This window comes from Schistocerca americana, chromosome 1 (genome assembly GCF_021461395.2).
Source record: "Schistocerca americana isolate TAMUIC-IGC-003095 chromosome 1, iqSchAmer2.1, whole genome shotgun sequence".
In the NCBI taxonomy this organism is placed as follows: domain Eukaryota; kingdom Metazoa; phylum Arthropoda; class Insecta; order Orthoptera; family Acrididae; genus Schistocerca; species Schistocerca americana.
Window position 1 is genome coordinate 472,455,450 of NC_060119.1, and position 21,573 is coordinate 472,477,022.

At 43.6% G+C, this 21,573-nt stretch overlaps 1 protein-coding gene across 4 annotated transcripts in view; it reads left to right on the forward strand.

The window, feature by feature from the left end:
* The window catches only part of LOC124603631 (kinase D-interacting substrate of 220 kDa B), a 388,427-nt gene that overhangs the window by 202,284 nt on the left and 164,570 nt on the right, over window positions 1–21,573 (forward strand). The window contains exon 1 of one of the 4 annotated variants that reach the window (XM_047136414.1): window positions 13,532–13,655. The exons of the other annotated variants lie outside the window; for them this stretch is intronic. Coding sequence (XP_046992370.1) covers window positions 13,533–13,655 — 123 coding nt within the window. The 5' untranslated portion in view covers window position 13,532. Of the gene's footprint in view, window positions 1–13,531; window positions 13,656–21,573 lie in introns of those variants that run through there. 4 annotated transcript variants of the gene reach the window in all.

Below are 21,573 nucleotides of genomic sequence, written 5' to 3' on the forward strand. Positions count from 1 at the left end.
CATTTGCGGTGTGAGCCGAAATCCGAATTTTTGCATTATCCATTTTCTACCTCAGCCAGGAAAAGTATGAGAATAGGGTTTGGCGATCTTGCCAGATATTGTTGATCATTCATATTCTCTTGAACAGTTACCAACTCATCCTCCTTTTGACATCGAACAGCTCCCCCTGACGACGATTCTAGGAGTTTGAGATGTATGGCTCTCTAGAATAACTGCTTACTTTGATCTTTTACCAGGACTCTACGTACATGTTGACGTCGATGTGATCGCCACAAACAGAATCGAGACTCGTCGCTGAACACCACCGAACGCCACTGAATTTTTTACTCTGGCTTTACACCTTCGAAGTCGCGGTTTTTTGTGGTATGGTGTCAGCGGTGAACAATGCAGGACAACTCGAAATCTCAACCCTGCTTCAGGAATTTGTTCCCGAGGGTTCGTTATGACATACTGCTTGCAACGTCAACCTGGATTTCAGCTCGTGTCACCCGTCATTTCGTCGGGGGTAATCGAACAATCCTTCGACTTTCTGGTGCTGTAGTCCTTCTGTGAGGACCCGTGCCTCCTTTTCTTGCAGTTTTTTGGTCGTGATCCCATCTCGTTCTGCAGCAGTTAAAGAGCAGACCCTATGCTGTTTCGTCAACGATTTAGTAATTTGCTTTGGCTGAACTTAGCGTTCGATGTTGTCAGGTTGATGCTAAAATTGTCACTATTAGGATTGCTGTATCCAGCTGGCACCTTGTCGGAACACTCTGAGATGGGGGTATAGAAATGAATTAAAATTTTATTTAATATAATTACTTTTTATTTATAACACAGTTACTTGGAACTTGTTGCCGCAGAAGTAATTGGTGCTTCGTGTTTTTCTTCGTGTTTTTCGGGGGACTCCACCTTTTTCAGCGAGACTTTTTTCTGTTTTACGTATTTATAAAACTTCATGCAAGTCAGCTTGTAAATAAGCTGGCACTGTAAGATTGATTGTACCGCCCCCGGCAGCAGTCGATTTCTTTTATCGTTCCACTGGGCCAACATCAGCGAAAATACTCTTTCCACTGTGGCATTGTGTGCGGGAATAAAAAAGTGACACCTTCTGTCTCCATCCTTAGGCATTTTCGTAAGATATGATAAGGTTGTTAGACGGTAAACAGTCGACACTAACACTTTAGTCATCGAAGTACACGTCAATATATACTTCACGCTCTATATACCCACAGTAAAAACTTCGAACTCGTTTTTCGTATTACCTTTAGCAAGAATCGTCGTATCAGATCGCTATTCAAATGGGAACTGCCCGATTCTTCCGCGTGGCGCTGCTTAAATAATTCCAGCCCCGTACTACTGGAGAAATCTGGTATTTTCTCGAATGGTGGCGCTAGATCTGCAAGGTTCTTGCATCGTCGATGCGCGATACTAACATGCAACACCATCTTTGAGACGACCCCCTCAACATAAATTTGTTCATATGAATAAAACTGACTGAGGCTGCATTTACATCTTGCGCTAACAGATGGCGTTACGCCAGTACCTGAGCCAAGCTCCTAACAGTATTTTGCAAAATCGGTACAAAATTCTTGTCGCGACAAGAAAGTCCATAGCGATGACGGTCCCGACATATCGGGATGGTTGGCAACTCTACCCACTACGCACTTGCGGTTCAAGCAGCTCCTTTACAAGGTATGGGCAGTAGTTTGGCCCTTTGCTCACTGAGACTTGCCGTTATGTAGGGAGAATATAAATCATAGAACCCTGACTGTTCACGATTTGTATGTAGAGTAAAGAAAAAACAAGATAGTTAGCGGTTATATAAAGGCATACAATCATGTTTAGCTTGCTTCATTTGCGACTGTAACAGGAAAGCTGGCACTGGTTAAAAAAAAAAAAAGTATCTTGAGCTATGCTCTGTACAGTGGGTGTTACGTATGTACCTGTGCTGTAGGTATAAGAGCCAGAAAGGCTAATTGTTGTTGAATTACACGACTGGTAACCAGTCGCAACTGCTAAATATCGTTTCATACGTGTGGAGGTGTTTGGAGTGGATAAAGAACAAATTTAGATGTGAAAAAGGCAGATTCCTGACTGAGAAGTGTAAGGAAATGCATATAACATACGATGGTGGCAGCTGGCGAAGTTAGACGAATTACGGAGTTTTAGGCGTCATTCACGGACCCTGACGAGATCCGGAGAAGAGGTTTTACGGATCTTATCAGTGGGTATTCTCCCCACTCTAGCAGGCAAATGGAACAGATAAAGGGGAAAATGATAGATATACACAAATTACCGACAGTCACACTCGGTGAAGTTACTTGCAAGGCGACTATATAGGGTAAAAATGAGCCCAACCACTGATTTCTGAGGTACGTATCACCTTATTTCTATCCATTAGATTACGTGCTGAGTATTGACAGAGAATCTGTCTTCTCGTCCTCTCTCTGCCTGCTTTTTTCTTCCTCGAATTATTTCGAACATAAGCCTGAAGCAGTCGCAGTTATGACAGTTGTATCTTGTTGTAGAGTAGCGTTGCAAGTCTGCTGTATTTATGGGCCGCTGTGCTGGCTTTTGGCCGAGTTCTGCGAATCGTGCTAGAGCGAGGTGAGCGCAGAGGCGGGCGAAGGCTGTGACGGAAACAGGGCTGCCCGGCGCGGCATTCATGTGCTAACGACGCTTTTAACTGGCGGTATTAAGGGCCGTTTATTGCAACTGCTCGCAACGTGACCCGCGCTTTAATGCCGAATTCGAGACGCGGGGGCGGCGCGCTTTTATTGCGAGGACGAACAATGGCGGCGGCGAAGAAAGCCGGCAGAAAGGTAAAATGGAAACAGACGCGACGCTCGAAGCCGGCGCGGAATGTGTGTCGTTACCGGGAGGTGGTGCTACCGGGCGCCTTTATGTCACTACGTGGCCCCGCCCATGTGCTGGCCCCTCGCGCTTCTCGCTGTGGAGGCTTGTCTTATGTAAAACGTAATATTTTAAGAAATCGGACAAGTCCAGTATGACTTGCGCCATGACAGTTCCTTACAAACTTAATTGTGTATATAGGTAATTCATCTATAGTTTTTAATGAATGAGTTCGCGAGTATCGAAATATGTGACCCTTACCGCTAAGGGACCGTAGACCTTTGTATTTGACATAAATTTCAACTTGATCCCTCCATCGACTCATGAGGAAACTGGTTCTTAACAAACGGACAGACACCTAAGTGATCCTATAACACTACCGTTTTACCGATTGAGGTACGGACCCCTAAAATGGGCTAGAATCCACCTTGGCGGTTCGCCGTTTAAACGTGTGAGAGGTACGCATAGTTTAAAAAATGACATTAATTCCAGTCCTCACTAATAATATAGATTGCCAAATCCAACATCAAATGGTTGAAATGGCTGTAAGCACTATGGGACTTAACTTCTGGGGTCATCAGTCCCCTAGACGTAGATCTACTTAAACCTAACTAACCTAAGGACAGCACACACATCCATGCCCGAGGCAGGATTCGAACCTGCGACCGTAGCAGCAGCGCGGTTCCAGACTGAAGCCCCTAGAACCGCTCGACTAGAACGGCCGGCTCCTGCAACGTGTATGGGAAGAAATTGATAACAGGTGGTATGTTTGCCGCATCGAAAATGGTAATAACATTGAAACCAAATCACACTTGACACTTTTATGTGAAACGTGAGGTTGTTTGCTACAAAATGACACATCTACCGATTCTGTAAGTTATCTCAATACATTTCTGCATCATTTCGTAGTTGTAAAGTCCTTTTTGTCTCACCCTGTATTATGGCTTCTGACACGAGCGTTTCTTGCAGGATATGCTTTATAGCACGTGTGAATCAATTTTTTCCCTAATAATAATATTCCTTCATTCACTTCAGCTTTATCTTGAATCTCTTCGCTGTCAGACGTTTGAGAGTTGTGATCACGACAGAAATTCTTCGTCATTGTCTGAAAACACATTATCTGAATTTGTGGCCAGAAGATGATTATTCACAGGTGTTCGATATTCAACCATTGCTGTAATACATCATATATCATTTCCGATTACTCTATCTGAAATAAAACAATAAAACTGGAGAAATAACGAAAAAGCAAGTAAGTGGCATATCTGTAGTGTTTGTTGCAGTAGGCCTACGCGTAATCCGATGCTGGCCTTAGGAACCGTGAGTGAAACACGCCTGTCAGACATGTGATTTTCAACTTAGTGCCGGAAGGTACCTAAAAGTTGGAGTTGGAGCGCCGGGGAGAGCTGTGGTCCCCGTTATGTTTTTCACACACATTCAAAACTGAACATGGTGCACTGGACCCACGACTACAGTTAAGGCTTAGATGAAAGTGAAATTTATATGGTATCCCACACAACAGACGCGCACGACATATTTAACCTACCCGTTATCAACACACTGGGGATAGTCAGGTGGAGGAAAAAAGTAAAACTCGTTCCGTAGAATTCGTGTTCACATGGAGTGAACTGGAGGCTGAGATACGTGTAGTCTATCAGCGACACGTGTTAGACCAGTAGGGGCTGATTTACATCCCTGTTTGCGTCCTTCCGATGTTATCTCGCGCTCATAAATTTTCAGGCTATCATTGAATTACGAGAAGGATGTGCACGTAAAAGTCGGAAGATTGCTTGAGCCGTAGGGTCCCGAGCGACGGAGGTGAGTATTACTCTTCAAGAGTGTTTCAGATGTGGCTCTGGGACACACGTTAACAGGTTTACGTGGAAACTGACCGGGATGCGATTCTGCGTTATTTTCCAAAATATTGTAGAGGAAAAAGTTACGTTGTAATCGAATTAAAGCCACTACCCAAGTCGAGTATTTTCGAATAATAGTACCAGGAAACTTTTTTTGCGACGACTTTTCTAGAAGTAGAATGTGATCAGATATTCTGTTGTGTGTGGTCAGAATGCATGTAGAAGAAATTCATACTAGGGATCGACACGCCCGTGTATCAGGATTTGCTTTGCGCTGGGATGAGTCTCTGTTGGAAATCCCGCAATGTGATAGCGGATACACCAGTGTAATTATAGGTGGCCTCGTTTCCACGTAGATGCTGAGGTTATCGTGTTGAGAGATGCCGTCGTAAATGCAGTACGAGGCTACTACGTTATAAAAGAGTTGGAGGTCGTGAAGCGACCCGTAAAAAAAAGCAGGCATCTTTAAAACTTGCCGCTACAGGATTCTTTCTAGAAAAATATGGATGAAACGCTCTTAATTTTTCTTATTAAAAATATTTCTTCAATTTAATCTGCATTATGTACTGTGCGGCCTTCGATATCCTAGTACCAGTTTGAGGTACCTTAATAACGTTGATATTCATTAAGTACCACACGGAGCGTTGGGTAATCCAAGACTACTTTGTAACTGCTAACTATATTACTTTATTGCCTTGTTGTTGTTGTGGTCTTCAGTCCTGAGACTGGTTTGATGCAGCTCTCCATGCTACTCTATCCTGTGCAAGCTTCTTCATCTCCCAGTACCTACTGCATCCTACAACCTTCTGAATCTGCTTAGTGTATTCATCTCTTGGTCTCCCTCTACGATTTTTACCCTCCACGCTGCCCTCCAATACTAAATTGGTGATCCCTTGATGCCTAAGAACATGTCCGACCAACCGATCTCTTCTTCTGGTCAAGTTGTGCCACAAACTTCTCTTCTTCCCAATCCTATTCAACACCTCCTCATTAGTTATGTGATCTACCCATCTAATCTTCAGCATTCTTCTGTAGCACCACATTTCGAAAGCTTCTATTCTCTTCTCGTCCAAACTATTTATCGTCCATGTTTCACTTGCATTCATGGCTACACTCCATACAAATACTTTCAGAAATGACTTCCTGACACTTAAATCAATACCGGATGTTAACAAATTTCTCTTCTTCAGAAATGCTTTCCTTGCCACAGCCAGTCTACATTTTATATCCTCTCTACTTCAACCATCATCAGTTATTTTGCTCCCCAAATAGCAAAACTCCTTTACTACATTAATTGTCTCATTTCCTAATCTAATTCCCTCAGCATCACCCGACTTTATTCGACTACATTCCATTATCCTCGTTTTGCTTTTGTTGATATTCATCTTATACCCTCCTTTCATGACACTGTCCATTCCGTTCAACTGCTCTTCTAATTCCTTTGCTGTCTCTGACAGAATTACAATGTCAGCGGCGAACCTCAAAGTTTTTATTTCTTCTCCATGGATTTTAATACCTACTCCGAACTTTTCTTTTGTTTCCTTTACTGCTTGCTCAATATACAGATTGAACAGCATCAGGGAGAGGCTACAATCCTGCCTCACTCCCTTCCCAACCACTGCTTCCCTTTCATGTCCCTCGACTCTTACTACCATCTGGTTTCTGTACAAATTGTAAATAGCCTTTCGCTCCCTGTATTTTACCCCTGCCACCTTCAGAATTTGAAAGAGAGTATTCCAGTCAACAATGTCAAAAGCTTTCTCTAAGTCTACAAATGCTAGAAACGTAGGTTTGCCTTTCCTTAATCTTTCTTCTAAGATAAGTCGTAAGGTTAGTATTGCCTCACGTGTTCCAGTATTTCTACGGAATCCAAACTGATCTTTCCCGAGGTCGGCTTCTACCAGTTTTTCCATTCGTCTGTAAAGAATTCGTATTAGTATTTTGCCGCTGTGGCTTATTAAACTGATTGTTCGGTAATTTTCACATCTGTCAACACCTGCTTTCTTTGGGATTGGAATTATTATATTCTTCTTGAAGTCTGAGGGTATTTCGCCTGTTTCATACATCTTGCTCACCAGATGGTAGAGTTTTGTCAGGACTGGCTCTCCCAAGGTCGTCAGTAGTTCAAATGGAATGTTGTCTACTCCAGGGGCCTTGTTTCGACTCAGGTCTTTCAGTGCTCTGTCAAACTCTTCACGCAGTATCGTATCTCCCATTTCATCTTCATGTACATCCTCTTCCACTTCCATAATATTGTCCTCAAGTGCATCGCCCTTGTATAGACCCTCTATATACTCATTCCACCTTTCTGCTTTCCCTTCTTTGCTTAGAACTGGGTTTCCATCTGAGTTCTTGATATTCATACAAGTGGTTCTCTGTTCTCCAAAGGTCTCTTTAATTTTCCTGTAGGCAGTATCTATCTTACCCCTAGTGAGATAAGCCTCTACATTCTTACATTTGTCCTCCAGCCATCCCTGCTTAGCCATTTTGCACTTCCTGTCAATTTTGTTTTGGAGACGTTTGTATTCCTTTTTGCCTGCTTCATTTACTGCATTTTTATATTTTCTCCTTTCATCAATTAAATTCAATATTTCTTCTGTTACCCAAGGATTTCTACTGGCCCTCGTCTTTTTACCTACTTGATCCTCTGCTACCTTCACTACTTCATCCCTCAAAGCTACCCATTCTTCTTCTACTGTATTTCTTTCCCCCATTCCTGTCAATTGTTCCCTTATGCTCTCCCTGAAACTCTGTACAACCTCTGGTTCTTTCAGATTATCCAGGTCCCATCTCTTTAAGTTCCCACCTTTTTGCAGTTTCTTCAGTTTTAATCTACAGTTCATAACCAATAGATTGTGGTCAGAATCCACATCTGCCCCTGGAAATGTCTTACAATTTAAAACCTGGTTCCTAAATCTCTGTCTTGCCATTATATAATCTATCTGATACCTTTTAGTATCTCCAGGGTTCTTCCATGTATACAACCTCCTTTCATGATTCTTAAACCAAGTGTTGGCTATGATTAAGTTGTGTTCTGTGCAAAATTCTACCAGGCAGCTTCCTCTTTCATTTCTTAGCCCCAATCCATATTCACCTACTACGTTTCAATCTCTCCCTTTTCCTACTACCGAATTCCGGTCTCCCATGACTATTAAATTTTCGTCACCCTTTACTATCTGAATAATTTCTTTTATTTCATCATACATTTCTTCAATTTCTTCGTCATCTGCAGAGCTAGTTGGCATATAAACTTGTACTACTGTAGTAGGTGCGGGCTTCGTATCTATCTTGGCCACTATAATGCGTTCACTATGCTGTTTGTAGTAGCTTACCCGCATTCCTATTTTCCTATTCATTATTAAACCTACTCCTGCATTACCCCTATTTGATTTTGTGTTTATAACCCTGTAGTCACCTGACCAGAAGTCTTGTTCCTCCTGCCACCGAACTTCACTAATTCCCACTATATCTAACTTTAACCTATCCATTTCCATTTTTAAATTTTCTGACCTACCTGCCCGATTAAGTGATCTAACATTCCACGCTCCGATCCGTAGAACGCCAGTTTCCTTTCTCCTGATAACGACATCCTCTTGAGTAGTCCCCGCCCGGAGATCCGAATGGGGGACTATTTTACCTCTGGAATATTTTACCCATGAGGACGCCATCATCATTTATCCATACAGTAAAGCTGCATGCCCTTGGGAAAAATTACGGCCGTAGTTTCCCCTTGCTTTCAGCCGTTCGCAGTACCAGCACAGCAAGGCCGTTTTGGTTATTGTTGCAAGGCCAGATCAGTCAGTCATCCAGACTGTTGCCCCTGCAACTACTGAAAAGGCTGCTGCCCCTCTTCAGGAACCACCCATTTGTCTGGCCTCTCAACAAATACCCCTCCGTTGTGGTTGCACCTACGGTACGGCTATCTGTATCACTGAGGCACGCAAGCCTCCCCACCAACGGCAAGGTCCATGGTTCATGGGAGGAGGTTTATTGCCTTATTAAATGACTATTATTGTAAAAGAAGACTCGCGAGTAATCCTCCACGTACCGCTCAGTTACAGCTTAAGATTTTATCATCGGTCCCATTAGAGAGAGAGAGGCCAGGGAAATAACATTGTACATCAGAGAAACAGCAAGAGTGCATTTGAGCATCATTGACGCCGACAGTGATGATGAAATCGACATTGATGATGGTGATTTCCCTGAATCGCTTCATCTGAACGTCCGGGGTCGGCCCTTGAGTATGGCTCCCTTTATTCTTCCATTTTTAATTTTTTTTTTTTTTCCAGCTGAGGTAGTGCTTCGCGTCTAATGATCTCTGTATGGAGAAAATTTAAGCGCAGTAAAGGGACCAAACAGTAACGTCGTAAAACGCCCCCATAATGGTAACGCCACCTCCGTCATACTTCACTGTTGACACTACACATGATGGCAGGTAACGTTCTCGAGGCAGTCGACAACCCGAAAATTTCCGTCGGATTTCCACAGGGTATAGCGTCATTCTTCATTCGAAATCGCCCGTTTCCACTCATCCACTGTCCATTGGCGTCACTCTTTACATCGCATCATTAACGCTGACTAAAGGAACGTGCTCGACCATTGTAGTCCACTCTTTTTAACTCCCAACACACAGCCATTGTGCTGGTTGGTCTGCTTGTAGCGCTTTGGGACTCACGAGTCATTCCTTCCGCAGATTTCATGCAATTTTGTACAGCCACTCTCCGAATTGCTAGATGGTCCCTGTCCATCAGTGCTTGAGGTCTGTCTGGTCTTGGTTTGTCTGTGGTTGCTCCTCCACGTTTCCACTTTGCAATCGCATCACATCACAGTCAGTCGACTTGGGCAGCTTAAGAAGCGTTGCAGTGTTTCTGACGAATGATCTGTTACTGAGGTGACGTCCAAACGCTTGGCCGCTTTCGAAGTCACTCAGCTCCTAATACTGGTTTCTTACTGCCAACACAATGCTCTCCTTCTCATGGTCCGTTCCTCGTGATAATGGTCATTTCTGCATTTCATATAGGTGTCCGGACACTTTTGCCGTGATCTGTTGTCTTTGTTATAAACTAAAATTACTATGGGTAATTGTCATCATCATCAGACACCAAAGGCAGCACCTTGATGACGTGGCTGTCCTTCTCTGTACGTCGCCGTTTTTACTGTTTTGTTGTAGTTGCTGTAATTCATTCCACTGAAAGCAATTTGTAATCTGAATGCTCTGGGGCTTCGTACCGATTTTTCCCAAGGATTTTCCCTTGGGTTAGGTGGCCCAACTAATCTGCTTTTTTTTCTATATCGCTTTAATCATTGTGCTTAGCTCTTCGATTTCTTTTAGCATTTTTTCGATCGATTTTCTTTCATTCCAAGATGTGTTTGTGGCTCTTTTCAATACTCGCATTGCCAGAGGTTCCAATCTTGTGTTTCCTTGTTTCTGCAGAGTCCACCCTTCACAAATATAGCTTGAAATGGTCGCAATAAGTCTCTTGATGAATTTCGTTCGTGTTTCCGTATTGAGGTGGTTGCTTGTTAATGAATTACTCTTATTTCAGTTGTTATGAGTTCATGTACTTCCCGAGTAGCAAAACTAACTTACTTGCACCAGTAGTTTATTTCGTACCTCAATGTTTGTCGTAACTTGTACGTTCAATTTATCTATCACCATTGTTTTAGTTTAGTTTCAATGTATTTTCAGTTTGTGGTTGTCCGAAACGTCGGAGAGCTCATGGCCTTTCCAGAATGTGCTAAAATTCCTGATATCGTCAGCAAACCGTGTACAATGTTTACCGCTCGTTTTGATCCCTTTTCTGCCGTCTTTCACTCTGTATATAAACAAATTATTTGTATGTATATAGCGTTTTGGTTGGTTATAATAATAATAATAATATTGTGTTGGTTGATGGGGGGGGGGGGGGGGGGGCGAGGGGGAGGAGACCGAACAGCGAGGTCATCGGTCCCATCGGTTTAGGGAAGGACGGGAAAGAAGCCTATCGTGCCCTTTCAGATGAGCCATCCCGCCATTTGCCTGAAGCGATTTAGGAAAATCACGGATAACCTAAATTAGGATGGGCGTCCTCTCGAATGCGAGACCTGTGTGCTAATCACTGTGCCACCTCGCTCGGTAATAATAATATGAATTAACGTTATACAATATTGATTGTTCAGTAGCCTGATCTTGTGTGCGGGTGGTGGGTGGATGGGGGGGTCAGTCTCCGGATCTGGGACCGTTAATTTGGTTCAGTATTTTGTGAAGTTAAGTAAGAAATTACGTAATCATCGTAGTCGAGCGGTCAGCGTGTAGGAAGATCCGAATTTTATTATTTTAAGTACTTTTTTCTTTAATGACTCTATTTCCTAATATAATTGTCTTCGCAAAACGCAATGTAATTCGACTACATTCAGTTACCGTTGTTTTAGTTTTGTTAATGTTCATATTACATCCTCTTTTTGAGTACACTGTCCACTCAGTTCAACTGCCCTTTCGAGTCGTGTGCTATCTGATATAATTGCAATGTAATTGCCAGAGCTAAAAGTTTTTGTTGCTTCTCCCTGAACTTCTTTCAAAACCCCTCACTGTTTCCGTTATATATACGCGGAGATATGCCCAATGATCCCGCTAGCGCAGATGCACACCAAACTCGATATCTCGTGGAAATCGGCGAGATTCCGCAAGTAATGACGCTAATGAGCAACATCGACAGTGCGAACGAGCGAGTTTAGTGCACTGGACTCGCATTCGGGAGGAGGGAGGACGACGGTTCAAACCCGCGTCCAGTATATCATGATCCGTGATTTCCCTAAATCGCTTCAGGCAAATGCCGGGATGGTTCCTTTGAAAGGACACGGTCGACTTCCTTCTCCATCCTTCGCTAATCCGATGGGACCGATGACGTCGCTGTTTGGTCCCCTCCCCCCAAATCAACCAGCCAATCAACAGTGCGTAGTGTAAGTTGAGAATTTGGGTCTGACGGGAGGCGTGGTGAGTTGGCTGTACGCTTGTGGTGATCACTGTGTCCAGACATCTTAGTGCTCAATGCATCTGCCTAGTCAGCAGAAGACACGGGTTCCAAATCCGGTCGGGCACAAATTTTCAACTTGCCCCATTGATATAAATCAATGCCCATTGGCAGCTGACGTCTTTAATCCCTTTGTACCGCATAACTGCAGTCTGGCTTCTGTATCACTTGCAAATAACCGTCCATTCCCTGTATTTTATCCGCGCTACCTTCGGGATTCCCTACAGTGTTTTGGAACACGTATTATGTTCGAGTATAATGACTTCTCTGGAGACTAGAAATCTACTCTGTAGGAATCAGCATGGGTTTCGAAAAAGACGGTCATGTGAAACCCAGCTCTCGCTATTCGTCCACGAGACACAGAGGGCCATAGACACGTGTTCACAGGTAGATGCCGTGTTTCTTGACTTCCGCAAGGCGTTCGATAGAGTTCACCACAGTCGTTTAATGAAGAAAGTAAGAGCATATGGACTATCAGACCAATTGTGTGATTGGATTGAAGAGTTCCTAGATAACAGAACGCAGCATGTCATTCTCAATGGAGAGAAGTCTTCCGAAGTAAGAGTGATTTCAGGTGTGCTGCAGGGGAGAGTCATCGGACCGTTGCTATTAACAATATACATAAATGACCTGGTGGATGACATCGGAAGTTCACTGAGGCTTTTTGCAGATGATGCTGTGGTGTATCGAGAGGTTGTAACAATGGAAAATTGTACTGAAATGTAGGAGGATCTGCAGCGAATTGACGCATGGTGCAGGGAATCGCAATTGAATCTCAATGTAGACAAGTATAATTTGCTGCGAATACATAGAAAGAAAGATTCCTTATCATTTAGCTACAATATAGCAGGTCAGCAACTGGAAGCAGTTAATTCCATAAATTATCTGGGAGTACGCATTAGGAGTGATTTAAAATGGAATGATCATATGAAGTTGATCGTCGGTAAAGCAGATGCCAGACTGAGATTCATTGGAAGAATCCTAAGGAAACGCAATCCGAAAACAAAGGAAGTAGGTTACAGTACGCTTGTTCGCTCACTGCTTGAATACTGCTCAGCAGTGTGGGATCCGTACCAGATAGGGTTGATAGAAGAGATAGAGAAGATCCAACTGAGAGCAGCGCGCTTCGTTACAGGATCATTTAGTAATCGCGAAAGCGTTACGGAGATGATAGATAAACTCCAGTGGAAGACTCTGCAGGAGAGGCGCTCAGTAGCTCGGTACGGGCTTATGTTGAAGTTTCGAGAACGTACCTTCACCGAAGAGTCAAGCAGTATATTGCTCCCTCCTACGTATATCTCGCGAAGAGACCATGAGGATAAAATCAGAGAGATTAGAGCCCACACAGAAGCATACCGACAATCCTTTCCACGAACAATACGAGACTGGAATAGAAGGGAGAACCGATAGAGGTACTCAAGGTACCCTCCGCCACACACCGTCAGGTGGCTTGCGGAGTATGGATGTAGGTGTAGATGTAGTGTATACCAGTCAACATTGTCAAAAGCTTACCTAAATCTAAATAGTCGTGACAGCGCTGCAGTACTGACATTCAGTGACGAATTTTGTAGAGGGTAGCTAGCTCAGCGGTCGGTCGGCAGCGCGCTGTCGACAGGACGTGCTCACGGCTACGTGACTGTGGAGCTGTACGTATTGCCCTCATCGCATCGGACTGGTCCACGCTCCGGTTGTTATTGGTGTCCTGCGGGGGAGGAGCTGGTGCACGGCTGTAGGCTGTCTAGGAGAGGAGAGCGGAGGGAGATTACGTGTGACGCGCGAGATAAGCCGGCAGCGGCCGCCGGCGCGCCGGGCGTCCAGTCCGCAGGCAGCGATGGCCGACAAGGGCCCGTCCGCGCTCGAGCTGGTGCCCGTGCTGCCGCGCTGCCCGCGCTCCTACGGCAGCTTCTTCACCCACTACTGCGTCCTGCGCGCCGCCGCCCCCGCCAAGGGACAGGTATTGCACCGCCTCTTCCCTCTGCGTCCTCGTCGTGGCGAAATGACGCCGGCAGTGTGCATGGGAGCATATATTTCATTGGGGTGTATTGAACTTACCGATACGTAATAGTGACAGACTGATCTGCAGCTGAGCCCGAGGTCTAGTTCAGATTGGGTTGTCGCAGTCTGCTTGTGAGCCGCCGAAGGCAGTGAACGTATTTTCACGGGAGTAACAGTAATCCTTCTTACGGGGCATATTTCTCGCATATTATATTTAGGTGAGTTGTTTATGTGCGCCAGCTTGATTACGTGAAGCAGGCGGCTGGTATCGGCATGTCCAAGATTTCCGCTATAAAGGAACGTTGGTCTTAAGTACAGACTGTGCGTTCTGGAAGTGCGTCATTAAATCATACGTGCAGTTTTCCTTCGTTGTTTATTGTTCTCACACAGTCAAAAAGTGTCCTTAAGGAGAGTAGGTAAAAACGTGAAGGTTCTAATAGTACCACCACTTGCAAAGTGGGTTAGAAATCAGATTAATAATGTTGCTCACGCAGCATACGTTGGCTTTATCGGGCAACAACAAAGTTATTGACTGTGGATGGTATCGTCAGAATGGAAATAATGAAGTCACTGTAGAAAAGTCATTAATTTTGGCACTTATCTTGAATGGATTCCCACGTAGATTTCGTCGAAGTTTTGTATGGCTCATCTTGTTGTTTCTAGGGTGATTTCACTTTAAATGCTAGAAAGTACAGATCTGTATTTTAGCAATATTTGAAAATCTAACAAATGCGTTTTTCAGGAAATTCTTAATGATCAAACAATCCCAGGTCATAACAATGGTATGGTAGAAATAATTTTTGACTTTGTGTTCACGATCCACATTTTTATTAAACTTCTTGTAAATTCAAATATACTTCTTCTTAATTGTCACATCATCAAGAAAACAGTTGTGTATCAATCTTCATATAGTTAATTTCCACTTTAACCAAACACAACACTTGACTGTTCTTTTATAAAGCGAAATAACAACTTAACTTATGCAAAGTGAAACAAAGACTGCTCTGTGCGCATTCGCGCCAAACCAAATGTGAATATTGTCACAAAAATATGTCTGTTACTTCGCAGAAAAGTAGTACGATATTACTGGTATCGAGAACTGGGGTTGGAGTGCCGTAATGGTCACGTAAATAAAGAACCATTACAAGGTGAACTTTCTTATATATCGTAAAGTGTTTTTCTAACTAATGACGGATGGACATAGGGCCGGCCGGTTTGGCCGAGCGGTCCTAGGCGCTTCAATCTGGAACCGCGCGACCGCTACGCACGCAAGTTCGAATCCTGCCTCGGGCATGGATGTGTATAATGTCCCTAAATTAGTTAGGTTTAAGCAACTCTAAATTCTAGGGGACTGATGATCTCAGATGTTAAGTTCCATAGTGCTCAGAGCCATTTGAACCATTTGAACTGATGAACATATTTCAGTCGAAACGAATGTGCGTATTCGGAATCGAACAAGGAACACAGTCGAAACATGCATCTGTTTCGCGACTATTCTACGTAGCATACGATCGTTACTGAAGCAGGTATATTTAACGAAATCCTTGGAAAACGTGGTAGATTAAAAAGATCGTGTAACGCCCTCGTTAGGTCTCTAGTCTTCTAGTTAATACATAATGTTACGTCTGCAGCCGGGTTATGCAGACGGCGTTAAACCAGATTTGAGCAACACAATTCGGTAATTATCTCCACATTGGGCTGATTCTGTTAGGAAAATTTCCGAAGACTTCAAATCCGGTTTTCGTTCCCAAATACAATGCTTATTTTACTTCTTACAAATAGTTGCATCGTGAACGCAGCATAGTAGTTCCTCGTAAAATAAATAGAGAAAACCGCGTACACGTCTGTCACTGGCATTTTTAAGTCCGATTTACGTGCAGAAATCAGTTCGGAATGGTGTTCCAGCAGACGGGGGGAATGCGACTATTGGCGTTGCCGAACGCTTATCGCAGTAGGCTAAACCCGCCTCGTTATGTCGTTAAAGAGGGGAAGTTCTCCAGGATATTGTGAGAGCTTCTCTGTGACTCTCAGCCAGACATGTAACACTGGAAGTGTGTCGGTCTACAGGCTCTCCCGTCGAGGTCTCATCCTATTACCAATCCATATACAATTGCACACACGAATAATTTGCGAATTAAGATTGCGCGTATCCTGAAGCGTGCACTTAAGTTCTTGCTTTTCGAATTGGGCACCAGAGCTATTGAGTTAACATAAATTGGGAATAGTGATGGTCTTTTCAAATAAGGAATGAGCTACCTAAAATATCAACGAATTGGGACCCTTCGACGTGAAAAATTCCGCAAACCATTTCACTGTTTTTAAGGAGGACACAACGATACGCCAGTCGTCACTAACGTTTGATGTATTCGTAATAAAATGGAAAACTCTACACGATTGAAGGCTGTGAACCTCGTGGCAGAACTATCCCTCATTGTATCTCGTGTTTAATGTTATTTGCTTCTACGAGCGAATGTGCGCTGCAACTAATTTAACGTTTACTGTGCGATTCGTACGTGAGCAACGTATAAGAGAGATGCATTTTCCTACGTTCTTCAGTGGATATTTGTTTTCTTTTTGCAAGACACTCACCATCCTTTTTGAATGTCGTTCAGCCAAGATGTTCAGACACTTACGTAAGATTCTCATTGGAATTAAAGTAAACTATTGCCACCCATCTCTATACACTTTAGGTATTGATACACAACGCCCACAAATACTTACAGTAGATAGGTCGTAGATGTCTTTCGTAAGTAACGTCTTTTGTGAACACCGCACAAGTTTCTCAATTTATTACAATGAAATAAAGCTCAAATTGGTTATTCTCACCTCCTCATACCATTCCATATCCGTACGTGCTGTCACTCCCACTATTTATTTCACCAGTTTGTTGACGTGTTATCTTTCTAGTTTCGTCAGCAGTTACTTCAGTAATTGGGGATGGCCATTTCCTAACAACAGAGAGAAATCCCGTGACGATACTAGCGACACTAGCACAGTTCTGTACCATTAATACTTCATTTTTGCACATCACTTCTCATGGTTTTTTAAATGCATTTAGATTTGTTTGTAACAAGATCACGTATACCCGCTGAAGGTAGGTCACCGCTGTTGCTGTCAGTAATACGGCCACGTGATCAGCGGATGACGAATGACATCATTACTTAACAGCGAAATTAGGGATTCGCTTCGCCTTCTGTCATTTCTTACACACACTTACTAGACTGCAGTAAAAAAGATCCTCGAATCGTCTGTATTTTCGTGAGACTTCTGTGCACGAGTATTTTGGAGAGAAGTTATGTGCAGAAGCGAGACGGAGCGAGATTCGCCCTTCCCTTCTCCGGTCAACAGAGCGTCAGGGTCTGAAAACATTAAATTGGCTCCGGAGCTATCGCTGTGTGACGTGACGTGTTACGTCCTGGGCGGGGCTTGGCCAAGCAGCAGTTGGTTGGCGCTCCACAGTTTTTGCGTCATGCCCACTACTCGTCGCCTTTACTGTGTCATTGCACACGGCTGATTGCCTTCCCCACTACCTGCCAATTCGAGATCGCTTTTCTTCTCTAATTACCTCATAGTCGACGTCTTCCCGGTGGGTTCGGTATGCGATTGTTCCCTTAAACTCAGATGTCTTACAGATGGGTTCGGTATGCGAGTATTCCCGTAATCTCAGCTTGGAATTCCTGAAGGCAATAAGTTCTCCCTGAAGTCAAAAAGTTCTTTTCGCGATCCTATCGAGAAATTTTAGAGAGCCGGAATAATCGTACTTCCAACAACATTCGTCTCGCGTAAGAGCCGCGAAGAAAAGATGAGGGAAATCAGGGCTCGTACGGAAGCACACAGATAATGTAGTTCTTTTTCCCTCGCTCCATTTGCCTGTGGAACAGGAAAGGGAGTGACTAGCAGTGGTAGATGGTATCCTTCGCCATGCACTTTATAGTGTCTTGTGAAATATGTATGTAGATGAAGATGGGATGTTAAACACTGATCTCTTTTCTCACTTCCCCGCCTCCGTAACCTATGGCTAATTCATTAGTGCGGCAGTTGGTTGAAATCATTTTGAATAATGAATTGTCATAACTGCAATTTCATCTAAAACATGAGAAGTACAGTTTCTCATTACCAAACTGTAATCTAATCTCCTGAGTTACATGATAAGCCTGTCGACCTTGTTAAAAATGGTCTGAGGATATGTGCTTCTGCTGATGGTCTTCTGTCCGTCAGATCGTTAGATGGTGCCAATGACCCAGATTCTCGCCTTCATATTTCTCGTGTTGAATAGACCTTCTGTCTAGTTCAGTCATATAAACATGACACACACTACATTCCACCACGCACTCAACGGTGTCTTAAGCGAAGTAGTTCTAAACACATTAGTCGAACTTCACAGAGGAAACCTTCTATTATGTGCGAAGAAACAAAAAATATTTTGAATATGTCGTGAAAAACGAAAATGCCACATCGGGACTCGAACACGGATTTCCTGATTTTGACGAGCAGTCGCTTTAACGAAGAGGCCTGACTCTGTTACATTTTCACTGTTTCCTTCTGTTAGTTGCTAACATAGGGCTTTCTCCATATCAGAATAAGACCACCAGAAAAGCTACAGCTCAGCCAGAGGATTTTCCGCGGGGCCTGTGGGGAAAACACCAACGGAGTTGCAAAGGCGTAAATATTTTAATATGCAACAGTAAGCGAAAAGGAATTTGCACATTGGAGAAGGACTGTAAAGTACGTAGCATACATGGGTAGACCACTGGCAATTGCATACTGGAATAGAAAACTGATCATTCGTTCTCGGACGACGTAAGTTATTTGCAAGGAAGAAAGTACATGACCTATCGAAATTCCCATAACAAACTCCCAGTAGGTGCTACGGTTGCAGTGTAGATACTGATTCGAAAAGCAGTCCATAGCTGGAGATAAGTTTCCGTGATACGGGAACAAATTTGTATAACTTATTACGCACTCCCACGCTGCTGTTATAAACACAGTTTGCTATGGTCCTGGTGACTGCGTAAAGCGCATCCCTGGAAAGACCTGCTCCAGACCTGTGAGCCAAAGGAAATTTTCATTATGCTGTGAGTTTGACAGTTATTAGATTTATAAGCAACTCACTTAAGATTGAGATTTTCACTCTGTAGCGGAGTGTGCGCTGATATGAAACTTCCTGGCAGATTAAAACTGTGTGCCGGGCCGAGACTCGAACTCGGGACCTTTGCCTTTCGTGGGGAAGTGCTCTACCAACTGAGCCAAGCACGATTCACGCCCCGTCCTCACGGCTGTACTTCCGCCAGTACCTCGTCTCATACCTTCCAAACTTACAGAAGCTCTCCTGCGAACCTTGCAGGGCTAGCACTCTTGAAAGAAAGGAGGTCCCGAGTTCGAGTCTCGGTCTGGCACACAGTTTTAATCCGCCAGGAAGTTTCAACTCACTTAACATGCTCACAGTGGCTAACAGTAACTGCTTATGAACTAGAACAGACTGAAGACTAAGAGCATAAAAAGGCACATCATGTGCATTCCCGTGTTAGTTTCAGTGTGTATGTTAACCGTACCAGTTCTACGCGATGCGCGCACTATGCGAGACAGGTTGACCGTAACGTATTGCAACTTCCGGGTGCATGTGCAGCAGTGCAGCTGATGTCTGTCGCGCCACCTCCTAAATACGGACGGGCGTCACGCGCTCGTATGTGTTCTACCATGTGGAACTGAGATTTGACATACGTCCAGAAGACCAGCGATGCGTCACCGAAACGCCGCGTCACGCCCTGCGTCTTGGCCAACATGTTTTGACGAGCCGACAAGACGTAAGCAAAACGATCAAGGGAGAACTTGTAGAGCTGTCCCTGATAAGGCTACGAAACCAGATGTACAAACAACGGACCCAGGCCAGTCCCATCACTTCTAAGTACTTACATAAATTGTGTTAAATACCCAGTAAGGATACGTTTCGGTCTGCTGGGTATCATCGGGTTTTCTAATGCAGTAGCATATTTACATGGAGCGAGCAGTCAAGGAAACTAAGGAGAAATTTAGAAAGGGGTGTATAAAGTTCAGTCAGAAGAAATGACAAACTCAGAGACAGCAAATGGCTCAGAAGATCAGTTGAACAGAGTGGATAATGCCTTGAGAAGTGTTTAAAAGGTGAATATTGATAGAAATTGTAACAGAATGTAATCGAATTTCATCAGGTGACGTCAGAGGTATTACATTAGGAAGTGGGCTACTAAAAGTAGTAGATGAGTTCCGCTGCTTAAGATGCAAAATAACTGACGGTGCTACTAGAAGTAAACAGCATCTAAAAAGTACACTGAAGATAGCAAGGAAATATTTCATGCAAAGGAGAAATTTTTTAATATCTGATATAAGTTTGTATTTGGAATTCCTTTCTGAAAGTGTCTGCAGTATAGCCGTATATGGAAGCGAAACGTGGGCCGTTAACGTAACAGGCGAAAAGAGAATAGAGAAGAATGCTGAAGGTAAGATGGGTAGAAAGATTAACGACCGAGTTAGATAGCGTAGTGGTTATCACGCTGGAGTCGCATTTGGAGGATGAAGATTCAAACCCGCATCCGGCTCTCCCGAATTAGGTTTTCCGTGATTTCCCTAAATCGCTTCAGGCAAATGACGGGATGATTCCTTTGAACGTGCACGGCCGACTTCCTTCCCTGGCGCAGTGGTTAGACACTGGACTCGCATTCGGGAGGACGACGGTTCAATCCCGCGTCCGGCCATCCTGGTTTAGGTTTTCCGTGATTTCCCTAAATCACTCCAGGCAAATGCCGGGATGGTTCCTCTGAAAGGCCATGCCGACTTCCCTCCCCATCCTTCCCAAATCCGGTGAGACAGATGACCATGCTGAGTGGTCTCCTTCCACAAAACAACCAACCAACCAACTTCCTTCCCCATCATTCCCTAAACCGGAAGGACCGATGACCTCGCTGTTTGGTTCCCTCCTCCGAAACAACTAACCAACCAGAGATTAACGAATAAAAAGGCTTTCAATCGTACAGAGGAGAATTTTTTTTTAAATTTGGAATTGGAGGAAAGAGCGTATCCCTGAATATTAGAAGGAAGAGAACGAGATGTGATTGCAGTAAGCAGATGCAGATGAATTTAGGCTGCAGTAGTAATGCAGAAATGAAGGTACCTGCAGGGAATAGACCATCGTGGAGAACTACGTTAAACCACTCTTTGGCCTGAACGATGAAACAACAAAAATGATTTTTTTGGTTTATTGTAATTCCAGTCTTGGATCACAATGTTTGTTATCTGTGATCCAGAACTGGAATTATAATAAAGCAAATATTTTTCTGGATCGCCGAAAACTTTTTCGTGACTATGTCATAACATGTAAATAACAAAAATAATAAAATCTGTATGCCTGTTAGTGCTAATAGATGTTTTTATGTTTTTTAATATGTCGAGGAATTATCGCAACAACATGGGATATTTTTGTGTTACCTGTCATAGTTCAGGAGATATGAAGTCATAAACACTGGCATGCGTGAAAACCTGCCGCACTGTGTATCAAGTTTAGAATTAGTTCTTTTTTGCTACTAACGCTGTTCGCAACACGTTTCGCAGGCAGTATCCGCATATGCCACTGAATGTACCTACACAAATATTTCATTGTACGCCGCATATTTGAGGGAATAAGACGTCATAAACACTGAGATGTGTGAAAGAAATGTCGCCACACGCATGAAGTTTTAATCATTAATTATTGTTTACTGCTGAGACGCTTCTATGCTCGAATCAACTTGGTACATCCCTGTCACCTGGCATCGCTTTTGATAGCTTTCAGCTGCGAAGCGCAAATGGCTGTAGGCGAAAATTATAGGCGTCCGTAGAGCTGTGAAGCGGCGTTGCCATAGAGA